Consider the following 17042-nt stretch of genomic DNA (forward strand, 5'->3'; position numbering starts at 1 on the left):
AAGGGCGCTAACAGAGAGGAGACGGTATGAAAAGTGCTGATAATAGTTTGCATTTTGGATACAAGTATCTTCAAACAAATACCGTGCTGTCTTTTTCACTTTTTCATTCATGCTTGCGCTCTCAACGTAGTTATCCCTACAACTCATTTGCCACCAAATCGTAGGCCAGCTTCTCCAACATTATGATCAAACTTCTCATAGAGGAATATCTGGTCTCTACTTGAGGGCAGACATTTTTGTGCCCCCCCACCCCATGTATCACACACAGAACAGACACTATAAATATTTCCAAAATGAACAAACAGAGCCAGCTACTTGAGCTCCCCACAGTACCCTGCCTCACTGTATCAGACGAATGCTATCAGGCAGATACGGCACATACAAGCACGGCCAAGGTTCTCCCTAGCAGAGAATATTTTTTCCTTTTAATTCCACAGTAATGAAAAGTTTGGCAAGGCAGAAACAGAGAGAAGCTCAAAGAAGAAAAAATAATTATTTGTAAGCAAAATCACTTCATATTGAGAAAGTTGGAGTTTTATTTAGCATTTTATCTGACACGCTAATGAGAGGAAAGGAAGAAAACAAAGACCAATCTCACATTTAATTTTAAGGAGTCTTAACGATAGTGAAAGCACACAGACCATAAGAATCTTCAAAGTATGAAATGCCTTATGTTTACAATACACAAAATATACTATGGTGACTTCCTATCAACAGGAGGTGGTCTGATATCTGCAAAGCAGTTCCGATCTGAAGACACTGATACGCGTCGTTCTGCTGTTTTTCCCCAATACTGCTCCACAACTCTATGAACAAAACAAACAATACCGAAAGCTTTCCGGGCAAAGGAGCCTCTGAGGGAGTGTGACATCAGCTCTGAGAAGCAAGTCAACCAACATAATGCTACCTAAAAACCTGAAGGCTTAGCCCTTATATCTCAGAGTGGAGGAAAGAGATGGATCTCTTTAAGCTACAATCTCATGATTTTATAGAATATCACTGCTTCTCAGACAATACTATACGACTACGTATTTTCAAGTGATTTTTACCTCTTTGTGACAAAGAGGGTAAAAATAATTCGGATTTTTAAAAAAGAAAACGTTTCACTCAGAGTTAATAAAATGAATCAGTGACCCAACTACATGTACCCTCCAAATAATTACTTCTACCCGGGCTGTCAGGCTAAATAAATGAATAAAAAAAATTTAGCTTATATACAAGGAGACATTTTTACAAGTACAGACATCAAAAAAAGAAAAAGAGCTTTAGATGTGTAGTATTTCCTTAGAAGAGCATTCCTTGAAAATGTTTACTACATAAGCAAAGAAAGAGTTGCAGGGAAAAAACCACCTAAAAATCGGTATTAAATTTATTATCTTTAATAACTCTATTATTTGTAAAGCCTTCCACAAAAGGGCATCACAGTTCTTCAGTTTATTGCAAACATAGCTTTAGACAAAAAAAGTCAGCCCTAATGTTGAAGCTATAGTACAAATTTTTAATTATTGGCACTATACTAAAAAGCACAATGGAGAACATCTTATTAAAATAAAATGAGGAAAATATTTCACTGGGGAATAGATCCAACAGATTTTGCTTCTCTCTCCCTTTCTACTTCCAATGATGGTGTTTTATAGGCAAATTTTAAACAAATGCAAATTTTTAAAAAATAATAAAAGCCATGTTTTGCTTAGGAATACTATTATACATATACCATATAGGTTGTTTTATAGCAGATAGTAGTCTGCCAAATTTCAGATGGCAAAATGCTAAGCTGTGAGTTTGGTATCGTCCAGCTAATTGTTTCTTGTCATCCTGGAGAATCTGCTAGTATGCAATGTTGACAGCATCTTGTCACCACTTCTCTTCTCATAGGTGACTCCACTGGGATAGATCATTCATATCCTTAAGATGCAAGGCCTAGCAAAAAGCCTCCCACAAATCCACTGGATATGACAATGTTCTGTTTGACAAATTCTGTTGCCTGAAACAAAGTTTAAACAAAAATACTCTTAATTATGCTACAACATGGATGAATCTTGAATACTTTATACTAGGTGAAATAAGACAGACAAAAAAACCCCAATGTTGTTATGATTTCCACATAGAGAAATAGTCAAATTCATCAACAGAGGTTACCAAGAGATTACCAGAGGCAGAACTGATGTTACCAAGGACCAGGGAGAGGGGTTAACTGTGGGATTTACTGCTTAATGGTTAAGAGTTTCTATTTGGGAGGATGAAAAAGTTCTCGAAGTGGATAGTGGTAACGGCTTCACGAAAGTGTGAATGTACTTAATGCCAGTGAATTGTGCACTTAAAAATAGTTAAAATCGTAAATTTTATGTTATGTATATTTTATAGTAAGAAAAAAAGATGCAAAATTTTTAAAATATTCTTAATTATTAAATCCAGAGCTAAGTATCATTTTCAGATGTTTTCCTCAATTCAGTATTCAGCAAATATTCTTGTGTACCTACTATTGCAGGTGCCAAGCACCATGCAAGATGCCAAGGCCGTCCATCACAAACTGAGGGAGCCTAGAAGCCCCAGACAGGCCCGGTAAGCTTCTTGCTACTGAGATAACAGGCACATGGGAAGCAAAATTCTCACAGGTACAAAGAAATCTCCCTGTAATGTAGGCATAAGTGGTCCATTCAGCAAGTGGTTAACATAGATGATTTAATAAATTCCTGCAGCACGCACAAGGATGATTTACTGGCCATGTCCACAGCATGCGGCACTTCCTGGGCCAGGGATTGAACCCACGCCACAACAGTGACCTGAGCCACAGCAGTGACAACACCAGATCCTTAACCACTAGGCCCCCAGGGAACTCCCAATGATATTTATTAACAGTCCACTCAACCAGTAGGAAACATAAAGAATCAAAAAAATAATACCCTGACGAAATGTTTAAATCAAATAAAATCATCAAGAAGCAATTAGACAGAGCCAGACTACGGGATATTCTGCCTAAATGCTTCAAAAACGTTAACGTCATGAAAGACAGAAAAACAAAAACAAAAAAACAGATGGGGAACCATTTAAGATTAAAGGAGACTTTAGACATGACAACCAAATGCAATACTTAATTCTTAATTGGCGGTGGGGGGGGGCGTAAAAGCTATTTTGTGAAAAAATTTTAATATGAACTGTGTATTAGGAAATATTACTGTATCAAGTTAAATTTGGGGAATCGATAAGGGTAACTAATCGTATAGGAGAATATCCATACTTTTAGGAGATATGTGCTAAAGTATTTAAGAACAAAAAAAATGATGTCTTAAACAGTTCAAAAACAAAGTATAAAACACACACAGAGCAAATGTTGCGAAGCATGAACAATTTGCTAAAGAAGGGAAGGGCATCTGGGCATTCATTGTTTTTGTCTTTCAACTTTTCACCTGATTTGAAATTTTTCAAAATAAAAGCTGGGAGAAGTAAAAGGACAGGAAAAAAACAAAGGCAAAAGGAGCATTCGATTCAATTCTAAACAGAATACAAGAAGAAAATAGACAAAACACACATAAAAACATTGATGAACCTAATCTGTTATTAAAATACACACATTTTCAAACTATTTCACCATAAAAAACAGATGGTTTTCATTAACAACTTAAAAAAAATGAGTGATTTAAATGGTAGCTTGGTCCCAAATTCTACTTAACACTCTAGACATGACCAGAAACACCAATTCTTTTTTAAAAATAAGATGTCCTTAGTCACATTTTCTGCTGAGATTAAAAAAAAAAAGGAACAAAAAAAATGTACAATGTCTTACTTCTTCAATTATGTTGTTGATTTCAGGTGCTGCCTTATTTGCTCGTTTCTTAATCTGTCTTTTTGCTTTGTTTACATCTTTTTCAACTCTCTTCCAGTCGATCTGCACATAGCCACTGTGACTGGCGATCTGCAAACATGTAATAAAAACGGTTAATTCTAAACCAACTAGGTTGCTAATACAATTTATGAACATTTAGAGTTCAAGAAATGTATGAAGCTTATAGGAAAGAAATCACAATTTATTCAAATTTATTCATTTACAGATACTGAGTGCTGATGCTGCACCAAGCATTGTTTTAAGGCTCCAAGCTACGGCCAAGGACAAGGGAAACAGAAGTCCTGACCCTTAGAGAGCTTACAGTCCATTAGGGAAAAGAGATGTAAGCATAAATAATTACTTAGATGTGATGAACACTATGTTAAGAAAAGAATAGTACTTAATGAGGAAAGATTTCAGAAATCATACTATAACTAATCTTTTTTTTTTTTTTTTAAAGGGCCACATCCCTGGCATATGGAGGTTCCCAGGTTCCCAGGGGTTGAACGAGAGCTGTAGCCGCCAGCCTACGCCACAGCCGCCAGCCTACGCCACAGCCACAGCATTGCCAGATCTGAGCTGTGTCTGCGACCTACACCACAGCTCACGGCAACACCAGATCCTTAACCCACTGAGCGAGGCCTGGGATGGAATCGGCAACCTCATGGTTCCTAGTTGGATTCGTTTCCACTGTGCCATGATGGAAACTCCTTTTTTTCCTCCTTCTTTTTTTTTTTTTTTACTATAACTATTCTATAATTGTATCATAAGTTTTGGAATTTGACAATTAGCTAAAAGGACAGAGACTACTGAAATTAGTTAATAAAATAGTACCTTTTAATTAAAGAGACATTCAATTATAAGAGATCAATAGCCAATTAGTTGTTAGGTCACTAAAGTAGCTTGATAAAGGCTCTTCACTAACTCTGACTCTTTAGTTAAATTAAAAATACTTTCTGGGAGTTCTGGTCGTGGCGCAGTGGTTAACGAATCCAACTAGGAACCATGAGATTGCGGGTTTGATCCCTGGCCTTGCTCAGTGGGTTAAGGATCCGGTGCTGCCATGAGCTGTGGTGTAGGTTGCAGACACGGCTTGGATCCCGCATGGCTGTGGCTGTGGCTGTGGCGTAGGCCAGCGGCTACAGCTCCGATTCAACCCCTAGCCTGGGAACCTCCATATGCCGTGGGAGCGGCCCAAGAAATCACAAAAGGACAAAAAAAAAAAAAAAAAAGAATATTTTCTGGTAATTGCTTCTGAAAGTGGAATACGTTCTACACAAGCTTCATGCCATAAACCCTTTTAATAAAACTACAGCTAAATGCCTACTACCCTAAGAAAAACTCTCATATGGTGCTACTGAGACATTACAAAGTCTGAACGGGAATAGTGTGTGTGTGTAAGCCAGTAAGGTCAGTCCCTCTGAATAACACAATTAACATATAAAGAACCACAACAGTAGTAAACAATTAGGCCAAGTATATCATTATATATCATTACAAATCACTTCTACCAAGCTTATGCTTTCTTTGTAATCTTTTAATACATCATTTTAACTATGAACCATATACAAAATACTTCAAATCATAAAAATATCTGATTTTATATAAATAGGTTGGGAATCTTAGGTTTCATTTTCATGTGAATGACCCCATAGAAGAACGCATTCATCTACATTTCTTCCTGTATTTATTCACCTACTATCACTTCAAAGTCCACCCTCAGCAAAACAGAGTGGTGATCAAACCAAATGGCAAGTGAAAGCTTTTCCTGACAAGACTAATTTGGGTCGCAGACATGGAGGTGGTGATGAGCCTTAAGGGCCCTCCCACAGACAGCAACTATAAACCGAGGTTAAAATACAAGGGCAAGAATTAACAAAGGCAAGCAGATTTTGAAGAGGAGTTAAAATACAAGGGCTCCCAAATTAACAAAAGCAAGTGGATTTTGAAGGGACCAACATAAGGTGAGTGGTCTTTTTTTTTTGGCTTTATCCTGAGGACAAGATGCAGTTACAGGGTGGCTACAAGTTCAATAGGAAACATGCCTTTTTTCTAGCCTGAAGAACCCAAGGACAGAGCCCAGGACAGTAACAGCTGCCAGAAAGAACACAGCTAGAGAAGGGGAGCCCCAAATTCTATGTGTAAACTCTACCCAGGTCCTGAACCACATATTCATGTGGCATAATGAGGCACCGTGGCTAAGGCTAAAAAAACCATAAATAAACTGAGATCTGAGCCACTACCCACAACAGGGAAATGGTGTTTGCAATTTGAGTCTAACCAAGTTAACTGCCTACTAAAATCAAAACATCAGCAAACTTCAGGACATGCAAAGTAGATTGAAATGTATAATTCTGAAAACATTTTAGGGAACTGCTTCAGTCTAGTATCCTTTTCTACTAAACAGAAATGACAAGAGTTTTCAAAACAGTTACAAAATTAAATATTTTGATTCTTGATAACTATATAAATAACTTAAATTCTTGGTTCTATATAAACCCAAGTCAAAATCAGCTTAAATAAAATTCTCCTTTGTAGAAATACTGGCATATTCATCCACAAGACTAAACTGATACAAACCATATTCTTTTTTTACATCTTACCACAGGTAAGAAGCAATTACTCCTAATAATGCCATCAATAGAAAGAAAAATATATATATACTTTTTAAATTATTGAGTAAACAACTCAAAATCTGCTTAACACATATGAATCCAGTTCCTTTGTACTTCAGGCAATGACACTGGTTATTACATGATCAATGGCTTAGGTGCTGAAGTCAGATTTTGGTTGCTATGACCATTAATCATTTTTAAAATCTGACAGTTCTCTGTATCTTTAAATTGTTATAAACATTCATTCCCAGAGATTTTCAATCTTAGGATTTACTATATTTAATCTTCAGGGAATGTTATTTGGGGGGAAATATATGCCAAACAGACATGAATGCCAGATAATATCCTGATAAACATCCTCCAACAGCAAGGCATTTTTAAATCTTATACTTACAGGAACATGAACAAGACCAAAATTTCAAATCCACTTGCCTCAGAAATAGGATTGTGAATGATTTTTTAAACTCGATTTTCCACTTTCTACATTATTTTGGTTCCCTAGTTTAAAAAAAAATGTCAGAAATTGCTAACAGCAATTTCCTCTGGGAAGGAAAACTCTATGACTAAGTAGGGAAGGAAAGAGAGTTTTTGAACTTTGTATGTATTGCGTGTGAACTTTAAATTTATTTTATTTATTTTTATTTGTTGCTTTTTAGGGTCACGCACGCAGCACATGGAGGTTCCCAGGCTAGGGATCAAAATCGGAGCTACAGCTGCCGGCCCACGCCACAGCCACAGCCACAGCCAGATCCTTAACCCACTGAGCAAGGCCAGGGATCGAACCCGCAACCTCATGGTTACTAGTCAGATTCATTTCCACAGCGCCACAATGGGAACTCCTGAAATTTATTTTAAATGGTAATGATGAGTAAGTACATCATTGATGAAATGTTTATTTTGCTAGGAAGATGCTTCAAGGGAAATCTGGGTAAAGCAGTAACCAAAAAAATGCTGCACCTCAAATTTTTATAGTTGTCTTTTTAATAGCTAGAATCAAACTGTGCTTTAAAAAAACCTGACCTAAAGCTCTGACATACCTGAAGAAGAAGAAAGCCACCACCTACTGCAGTTGCTGCAAGTTTTCCAACTTTCTGGAACAAAAATCCTGCACACCTTTAATGACAGAAATGACAAAGGATGAGACCAACCAATGATATACTAAACCTCTCCCTTCTACTTTCATTGCTTTTCTAATCAAAATCGTAATGTCTTCCCATTTCTCTTGATCATGTCCCTTAGCTACTCAGAATGCTCCGTGTTTACCTTCAGTTAGACTAGTCAAAAGGGCACAATCTCAACTACCCGAGATGTGTTTCAAAACAAGGGATGGAGAGCAGGACAGGGGAATTTATAGGAAAAGAACTAGCTACTGAAACTCCATGTTGAGTACCCACGGGTTCACTGTACTCTTCTTCTACACTTACGTGTTAAGTTCGAATTCCCCATCATAAAATTGATTTGTTCTGGTTTTTTTTTTTTTTTTTTTTTTAACACGGTCAAGGCATTCTGCACACCTGGCCGACCCTCACCTCTCTCTACCCAAACCTTCTGCTCCAACCCAATTAGTTTCCATACAGGTCACACCACTGTTGCTCAAGCTATTCATCTCCCTGTTTCTAGAGGTTTTGACCTAGCTCTACCTGTCTTAAACTTTTCTACCCTTTAAGGTCCAGCTGGAGTTCCACCTTCAGGACTATACCTCATTTCTCATGGGTTCCCTGTCCATTTCTATGCCTATATTAAACCTGTTTTGTCTCATTTATCCCGTAAGGATGTCAACCCATACTTCTTGTGAGCTCATTATTCCCTTCAGTGTTCCAGATCCACGGTGTGCAAAAGAATCTCAAATTTCTAACTCGAGCCTTCTGTACTGGATTTTCCCCAAGTCCTTGACCTTCCCCGAACCTTTGGACTAAGGTCATTGCAGATTAATTAGTTCAGATGAGGCCAAACTGGAGTAGGATGGGCCCCAAATCCCATATGTCATAGAGACACACAGAGGGAAGGCGGCCATGTGATGACAGAGGCAGAATTGGAGGGATGTGTCTACAACTTAAGGAATGCCAAGGATTGCTGGCAACCAAGAGAAGCCTGGAGAAAAGCATGGAACAAAGTCTCCCTGAGCCTCCATGAAGGAACCAACCCTGGTGACACCTTTCAAACTTCTGGCCTCCAGACCCGTGAAAGAATAAGTTTCATTTTAAGCCACCCAGTCATGATGCTTTGTCACAACAGCCCTGGGAAACTAATACACCTTCATAAATGGAAATCTCACATTTCCAATTACCTGATGAGCTTCTCTTGCACCCAGATCCACATGTTCAAAGTGTCCCAAAGCAAACACCATCTTTCCAACCAAGAAAACTGCTGCTAAGGTGCCGGTGTGTAAGCGACAGTACCGTTCTCTAGGCTCACCTCCTCTCGCTCATCTCAGATCACCTTCTTCATCGCCTTTGGGGTCCAACTGACTGCCAGCTCTCTACACTCGGGGATCTCCAAAACAGTATTTGATTCTGTCTTCTTTCCATCCTGAAGGGTGTCACTGCCTTGCCTCCAGATCACACTAAGGGCCCTCTAACTAATCTTCACACCTCCCAGCTCACCCGGCAGCCACCCATGCCGCTGTCAGTTTTAATTTCTCATCATGCTCAAGAACCTATAGCTACCGACAGCTAAATATAATCTCCTTAGCTTCCCATTCATGTCCTGAATTGGTCTGAATTGTTAACGGATTAGTCTGTTAGCCATTCTTCCTTAACTTATGCCACAACAGTTCAACAGTTCCATACCCTAAGAAAACTGCAAAAACAGATTACACTGAATCTAGAGTCAGCACAACAAATCACCTGTTTAACATTATAGGTCTATTACACAGCTCCTGGATGGACATCTGGCTCTAGTCCAAACACATGTGGCCCTCAGTACAGGAGACAGCAGCAAAGACTCCGAAAAGGGAGCAGAGGAGAGAAGCAACAGCCAGGTCTTAACTATATCCCAGAGAGTATGCTCCACAAGCATGTCTATCCTTTGCCTGCTATGGCATACAAGCCACTACAGGAAACCTACTAATTTAATTTCCCTGTTCTGTCTCTAGGCTTTCCCAGCAAACTTCTGTCAATTACAGGGCTTCTCACCCAGTTTGGCCTACAAAGAGAAAATACACAATGATATAATTCTAGTGTTCAATTATTTTTTTTCAGTCTCTTTTAAGATGGGGCTTCAGACCGTGACTCACATTAACCAATCAGCCTATGGCACCAAACTGTGGCCTTATTTAAGCAGAAGGCCAGGTCCTGAATTGTGGGCATCGAGGTACAACCAGCCTGTGAAGGATCATCTGAAGAACCAGGGCTCTGACTAGGCCTCTCTCGAACTGTAGGCTTTGTTCATAAGCAGCATTAATAAGTACACATTATGAATAAATACAGCGTCTCTTCATTACAGAATCTTCACAATGAGTGTTTCTACCATAAAATGACATTTATTAAAAAAAGCATAAAAGAGTGCCCCATTATTCCAAGGTGAGTGTACAACACAAATCAAAACATTTCCTTTTATACTTATCAAGTTTGTACATATTTAAATTCATGTAAGATGAATTTAACTTAGAATGTAAGAAAAAAAGTGACTATTCACAAGTTATGCACCCACACTAATTTCAAAGATTCTCTCAAGGTCATAAACATTTTCAAAACAAAGGGTCAAACTTGTTTCTGACCTGTGTTATTTGGCTAATCTTTTAGTCTAAGACTAACAGAATTGGATCCATAGTGGCAATGATACAATCATGTGGTCTGAAATGTTAACCTAATTAATGTTAGGTTAATGCTTATTAACCTCTCCCCCTTAACGTCCTCCATAACATTACTACTGTGTAAGCAATCAGTCCTTTATTCCCAACAATGTAGACCCAATGCTCTACAGCTCTTCCTCAGCGTATTAGCACAATCCAAACTAGCCCCTAAAAATGGACAGAATCAGTCATTTTTACTGAGAATTTTACACTGCTCTCTACGGGGCTGATACTCCTGAGGATCAGTTTTACTGTGGGAGTTCAGAGCGTTTTCCAGATGTGAGCACAAGGAAGAAATTATTTACATATAATGAATTCTTCTCCTTTATGTTTTTCTCTCTTTAGCCACTGTCACTGAATCGGATCCAATAACATCTGCTAAAGCTGAGAAGGGGGGAAATCTACAAAGAACCAAAGGAAGGGTGAGGAGGGGGCACAGGGGAGGGCATGGAGGAGGAGGATCATCAAAACCCAAGAGTCTGTGAGAGTAGATTACACTCATCTTAGGGCAGAGAAAAGCCTCAAGGTACAGCTCTTTAGGGATTAACAGTGTAAAGCCACTGACTGAGCACGGAATTGGCCCAGATACAAAAGGACAGTAGTCAGGCTCCCAATGAAATTCAAGGAAAAAAGATGTTCTCACCAGCCACTCACTCCACCCATTACAATCTGGGTGGCCACTGAGTATTTTTCTACCATAGGTCCGGAACTGTGGCCAAACACTCGATTCCACCAGTGGTGTCTTCTGGCATACTCAGTTAAATCCAACACTTCGTAAGAGTCATCATCACTTTCATAGTCTTCAAAACGGAAAACGAAAGCAACACATTTACAGTCAACCGAAAGTTAAAAATGCCCTATACATTTTTCATCTGTTACAACTCATTGCTACTTTTGGCAAACAGCTAAAAACGCCCAGATGGTAACAAACTTTGTTAAACCCAATCCCTGAGACTAGGGCCTCGAAAGCATCTCGCTTTTAAAGGCTCAGGAACCAGCCCGGGGAGTCAGGGCAACGTCAGTTACACAGCAGAGGGGTCACCCGCCCCCAAATCTCAGTAGGGTCAGGTCGGAGTTTCACAGCCGGGTCCACCCCCACCCCAGTCTCAATAGGGTCCGGTCAGAGTTCCACAGCAGGAAGGGTTACCCTCAAGTCTCAGGTTCAGGGTCAGCGCAGGGTCCATTCTTCTCAGTGGGAGAAAAAAAGGGGGATCCTCCACTGACAGAGTCGGGTCTGTCAGTGGAGCATTAATCACTTCAGAGCCAAAATTTTTAAAAACATTAGAAGACAGCTAGAAAGGGCCGTAGGTGTAGGTAAGGCGGGAGGTGGGGCTGTGTTGGGGGAGGGGAGGGAGCCCCTCTTCGCCTGCGGGGAGGGGGTACTCAAAGAGGCTACCTCCAAAAAAAAAAAAACCACAGAGCTCCCAGGAACCCTAGGTCAGGGAAAGGAAGAGGCGCCCCCAAAGCAAGGTCGAGAGCTGTGAGCCGCGTCTAAAATACTACTTCGGGGCCCGGCCGCTCACCTTGGGGAGGGGGGTTCCGGGTCGCCATGATACCGCCGGCGGCCTGTACTGAAGGTGGTCCCAGCCCTCCCTCCTCTCCCTACTACTTTAAGAGCCGCTCTAGACCCAGGTGGAAGTCTATGGTCTCTTTTTTTCCCTCCTCCGCCTGCGCCTCCTCCTTCTCCTCCTCCTCCTCCTCCTCCTCCTCTTCCTCCTGGCGCGTTGTCCTGTCCCCGCCTCCTCCTCCAAGCGCAGGGCCTTCTGCGCAAGCGTCAGGCTCAGGGGGTGCGGGGAGGGGGGAGGGGAGGGGGCGCGGCTAGCAGCCCGCGAGGGCTTGTGGGAGTTGTAGTCCGTTGCCATCTACAAACCTGGTTTCCCACCCCTCCCCCTCTAGAATTTCCAGAACAAGAATCTTGTTATTTTGTTTTAAAGGGCCTCAGGTCTGGAGGGGAGGGGGTGTCACAGGGCGGTTACGTCGAAAAGCAGCTTGCCGTTTGTAGCGCTGTACCAGAAAGAGGCTTTTGAAAAGAGGTAAGAGAAACCCCGTTTCAAGCCACACTTTTCTGAGGAGTCAAGGGCTAACAGATGGAAAATTTTTCTAACGCGCTGCTGCTGGGAATTGGAACCTTTTCATCCTCTCCTTCTCCACACGTTTCCTGCCAGGAACCCAAGGGAGGAAGAGGAAGGCCTAGGAACTGACCTGACACGCGTTATTCAAGAGGACATAATTTTTGAGCATCATTTTTATTATTTGAATCTGACAGAGGGAACGAGGTCAAGTTCTTCTCCCAGAAGCCCTACGGGTTTCAGTTGAATGAAAAGCTGTGTTAATCACCCAGTCACTAACTCAACCCCAAACTTGTTTTGAATTTGCTTTGCACCGCCATTCGTTGTACAATTAACACAGCCCTATCAGTATTCCTATTCCGAGAATATGAATATGAAGGAAAAAACAAGAAATTCTGGTAGAAGTTGCTTTCCTTAAAATATTGACTTACATAATTGCACTTGGCTTTTCAAATCCTGGTGCTTTAAATGCAAAGGTTGATTCTCTCAAGCTCCTCTGATTGTGCCACTCAAAATGCAATTCTAAGACTGCCTGGAGATGTTTGTGATCACTTTGTGGAAGGTGACTCTTTTTGGAAACAAAATCACTTTAAGGGACGTAACTTCAGAAGTCCCCACTGAAATATTTTCTTCCAAGAGTTAACAGATTTGAGTTCATACACGCCTTCCTCCTCATTGCCCATCTATGCCTCATGAGGTGCTAACAAATAAGAGAAATCGCAAGTGATGGGCCACTGAAAGAACAGAAAGGAGAAGAAAGGAAAAAAATTACAAATTGGAAGAGGGTTGACTGGGCCAATGACGCCCAAATGACACTGTCACATGCTTCTAGCTGTAGCTACCAACTACAGGAAGAAGCAGCTTTCCTATCAAAGCAATAGTGTTTCAAATTAAATGATTATGGAGAAATGAGGGAGAAAATGGGAACAAAACACTGCTCTTATGATGCCCAAGAAGAGATCTCTGTATCCAAAACGTATCTGAAACCTGTCCAAAAATGAATTAAAAGGCAGTCATTTCTCTAAAGGACTTGAGGGCTAGAATGAACTTTTTAATGCTCTCCCCTTTTTCTTGCAGTACGCCCTTGCCATTACCTCAAGGAAGTTGGTTGTTTAATATATTTTTCTAGTGTGAGGTTTTTTCTTTCCCAGTATTGAAAAAGCTGTCATTTTGTTGGCTCGGTGATGAACAGCTGAATGTGTGAATTGTGTACACAGAGTTTAAACGGAGCTATGGATCCTCCTGGTGGGTTCAAGAGGGTGATTTTTTAATTCCCATTTTGAATAGTGAATAGTGATGCGGTTTTTTTTTTTTCAGTTAGTCCTAATAAACATTTTCATTGTGAACACCGATATCTTATCTACGGCTGTACCAAAACATAATTCAGGTAGTCTCCAGCTTTTCAATGGGTAGGGTTCCAAAAGTTTATGAGTAATTTACTTGAAACAGAGAACATTTTCTATTTCATCCATAATGAAACTGTAATGAAACTAGTCCTTCCTCGTCGCCATCTTTCCTCATTGTCGTTGAAAACCTCATTTGTTAAAAACAATTTCGTCAGAATTGAGAAAAACAAAAGGCAGACAAAATAACAAACGAACAATTCACACTCCCTGGACAAGATAACCCTCCCCCTGGCTAAAACTAATCCCAACACAATGGAGCCCACTCACCCCACGTTTACACACTTAAAATGGTCTCAGTGACCTTTCCAAGTACTGAGAGTATCAGTTGCTGTTGAGAAAAATGTGGCAAAGGTGATGCTTTGTGTACGAGCTGGCGGGAGTGCAAACAGGTACAAGTTTTGATAATGTGAATCCACAATCTTAAAGAGGCCACTTCACTAACAATCAGTGCCAAAGACAATATAAAGAGTTCTTATTCTACCGATGTTGCTACAGAGTTGTTGTTTGGTTTGGTTTGGTTTTTCGTAATGAAAAGGAATAGAAACAATAGGGAAAGTGGAAAGCGTCCAACAGCAGATGATTAGTTATGGAAATGACTGAATGTTACGTTTAAAAAGACTGTAATAACAGGAAAGTGCTTAAGTGAAAAATATTGTTTACCCAAGTGTATTTACGGTTTTATTGCAAATGATTGATTCAGTGTCTGCTAAAAATGCATTAAGACTTGATAAACTGAAATGGATTATGTTACATACTTGATTCTAGCCCACTGGCATTTATCTCTGTGTTCTGCTGAACTCAACAGTTTATAAGGTATTGTTACTGAACCAAACTTGAGTCGGCTTGCCCCCACACAGTAAAGCCAATCTACTGACACCAGGCTTTGGTGAAGGCAAGTGTAGCTGTTTATTGTAAGGCACCATACAAAGGGTCTAGCACAGCTAATGCTCAGAAAGCCCAAACTCAGAGCTCCTGCTGTGGCGCAACAGGATCAGCGGCATTTTGTGAGCTCTGGGGCGAGGGTTCCATCCCCAGCCTGGCACAGTGGGTTAAGGATCTGGTGTTGCCACAGCTACAGCTTAAGTCTCAACTATTGCTTGGAGCTGATTCCTGGCCCGGGAGCTCCATATGCCAAGGGGTGGCCAAAAATGAAAAAAATAAATGAAAAAAAAAATGCCCAAACTCCTCAATGGGTTTCAGCAAAGCACTTTTTTTTTTTTTTTTTTTTGCTTTTTTAGGGCCACTCCCGTGGTATATGGAGGTTCCCAGGCTAGAGGTCGAATCGGAGCTACAGCTGCCGGCCTAACTCACAGAGAAACTCGGGGTCTAAGCCGTGTCTGCAACCTATACCATAGGTCACGGCAACGCTGGATCCTTAACCCACTGAGCAAGGCCAGGGATCGAACCCACAACCTCATGGTTCCTAGTCGGATTCGTTCCCGTTGCACCACGACGAGAACTCAGCAAAGCATTTTTAAAGGCCAGGTGAGGGCAGAGGAATCCCAGGGTATAACATCAGCTCATACACACTTCTCTGATTGGTTGATAGTGAGGTCACAGGGTGTGGTCACAGGGGTTAACATGAATCGTTGGGCGCCTATAGGTCAGGGAGCTGTGTGCTCATGGTCGTCAGGTAGTTCACGTCTTCATTTGGTGGGGGGTTTGCATCTGTAAAACAACTTGGGAAATGTGCATCAGATACTGTTATCCAGGTACTTAGGAGAACAGCTAAAAAAGAGGATATGAAGAAGGGGTCTGTCCCGAGAAGACCCCATAGATTTTGCTTGGGGTTCTGCTTGCCTACAGTAGTGATAGATGACTGCTGGATGGAAAAATAAGCAAAGATAGCCAGGAAAACTCTGGAAAGAAAGAGAAGTACCCTGACCACATGTGAAAATATGGTTTTTTTCAAAGCTACCCATTAAAACAGTGTGATACCGGTACATGAACAGACAGACAAAGGGACTGGAATAGAACGTCTAGAAATAAAAACAATATATACCAGAATGGAGTACATGATAAAAGTGGAATCTCAAGTCAGGTTAATATGAACTTTATTTTTAAAATTGTTGTTGAATTACCCAAGGCTGATATCAGCCATCTGGAGAAATGTACAACTGAATTCAACCTTAACAACATGTACCCATATGAATTCTAAATAGCTCAAATACCCAGATTTAGGAATTAAAATATTAAAACTCATTGAAGAAAACTGGGCAAATTCCTTTATAACTGCAGCAGGGATGACCTTTTATCAATGACTCAAAAAACCCATGAGTTTGATTTCATGAAACTTAAAACCTAAGCATAAAAACACAAGCCAAGTCAACAAATTCCAAACTGAGAACGTTTGCAATTCTTATCGAAGGCAAAGGACTAACCTCCCTAATATATAAAAGCTCCTTAAAAAGAGAACTTAGGGGTTCCCATCGTGGCTCAGTGGTTAAGGAATCCAACTAGGAACCATGAGGTTGTGGGTTCAATCCCTGGCCTCGATCCTTGGGTTAAGGATCCGGTGTTGCCGTGAGCTGTGGTGTAGAATGGTGGCTGTAACTCCAATTCGACCCCTAGCCTGAGAACCTCCATATGCCTTGGGTGTAGCCCTAAAAAGCAAAAAAACAAAAAGGAGAACTTAAAAAAGACCAACCACCCTAATAGAACAGCAAGAGACATGTAAACAATTCACAGAAAAAATACAAATGGCCCTAAAACACACAAAAATCTCTCAATCCCAATTATAATAATTGAACATAGTAATTCTTTTTTTTTTCCCCACTGTATAGCATGGGGACCAAGTTACACATACATGTATACATAATTTTTCCTCCCATTGTTGTGTTGCGATCTAAGTATCTAGACATAGTTCTCAATGCTACCCAGCAGGATCTCATTATAAATCCACTCCAAAAGCAATAGTTTGTGTCCGTTAACCCCAAGCTCCCTCCCTATCCCTCCACATTCCCCCCCCCAACAACCACAAGTCTATTCTCCAAGTCCGTGATTTTCTTTTCTGTGGAAAGGTTCATTTGTGCTGTATATTAGATTCCAGTTAATGATTCTTACTTAACAGATTAACTAAAATCCGTAAGTGTGACAACAGACTTGATATGTTCACCTGATATTTTCACAAGTGTGCAAGGTTATTCGTTGTAGCACTGTCTGGCATCGCAAAAGATTGGAAGCAACCCAGGTGTCCAGCATTAGGGGACTGCTTACTGAACCATAGTAGAGCCATACAACTGCAGCTGTAATAAATAAGTAAATTTAAAAAAAAATAAGGATGATATCACTTATATCTGGAATCTAATATAAGGCACAAATGAATCTTTCCACAGA

At 40.5% G+C, this 17042-nt stretch overlaps 1 protein-coding gene across 1 annotated transcript; it reads right to left on the reverse strand.

The window, feature by feature from the left end:
* FUNDC1 (FUN14 domain containing 1) lies at positions 517-11986 on the reverse strand. The gene is made up of 5 exons (XM_003135038.4): positions 11755-11986; positions 10875-11031; positions 7476-7551; positions 3785-3913; positions 517-1984 (listed from the first exon to the last, which is right to left on the reverse strand). Exons 1-5 carry the CDS (start codon positions 11780-11782, stop codon positions 1907-1909), a joined length of 468 nt encoding a protein of 155 aa, XP_003135086.1. The 5' UTR covers positions 11783-11986; the 3' UTR covers positions 517-1906.

This window comes from Sus scrofa, chromosome X, assembly GCF_000003025.6.
Source record: "Sus scrofa isolate TJ Tabasco breed Duroc chromosome X, Sscrofa11.1, whole genome shotgun sequence".
NCBI lineage: Eukaryota > Metazoa > Chordata > Mammalia > Artiodactyla > Suidae > Sus > Sus scrofa.

Coding starts and splice junctions, on each gene's coding strand:
- FUNDC1 (XM_003135038.4), bottom strand. CDS start 11,782: ATGGCGACCCGGAACCCCCCTCCCCAAG. Junction 7,552..10,874: donor ATGGGTGGAGTGAGTGGCTG/GTGAGAACATCT, acceptor CTGTCATTAAAG/GTGTGCAGGATTTTTGTTCC. Junction 1,985..3,784: donor TCAACAACATAATTGAAGAA/GTAAGACATTGT, acceptor ACTTTGTTTCAG/GCAACAGAATTTGTCAAACA.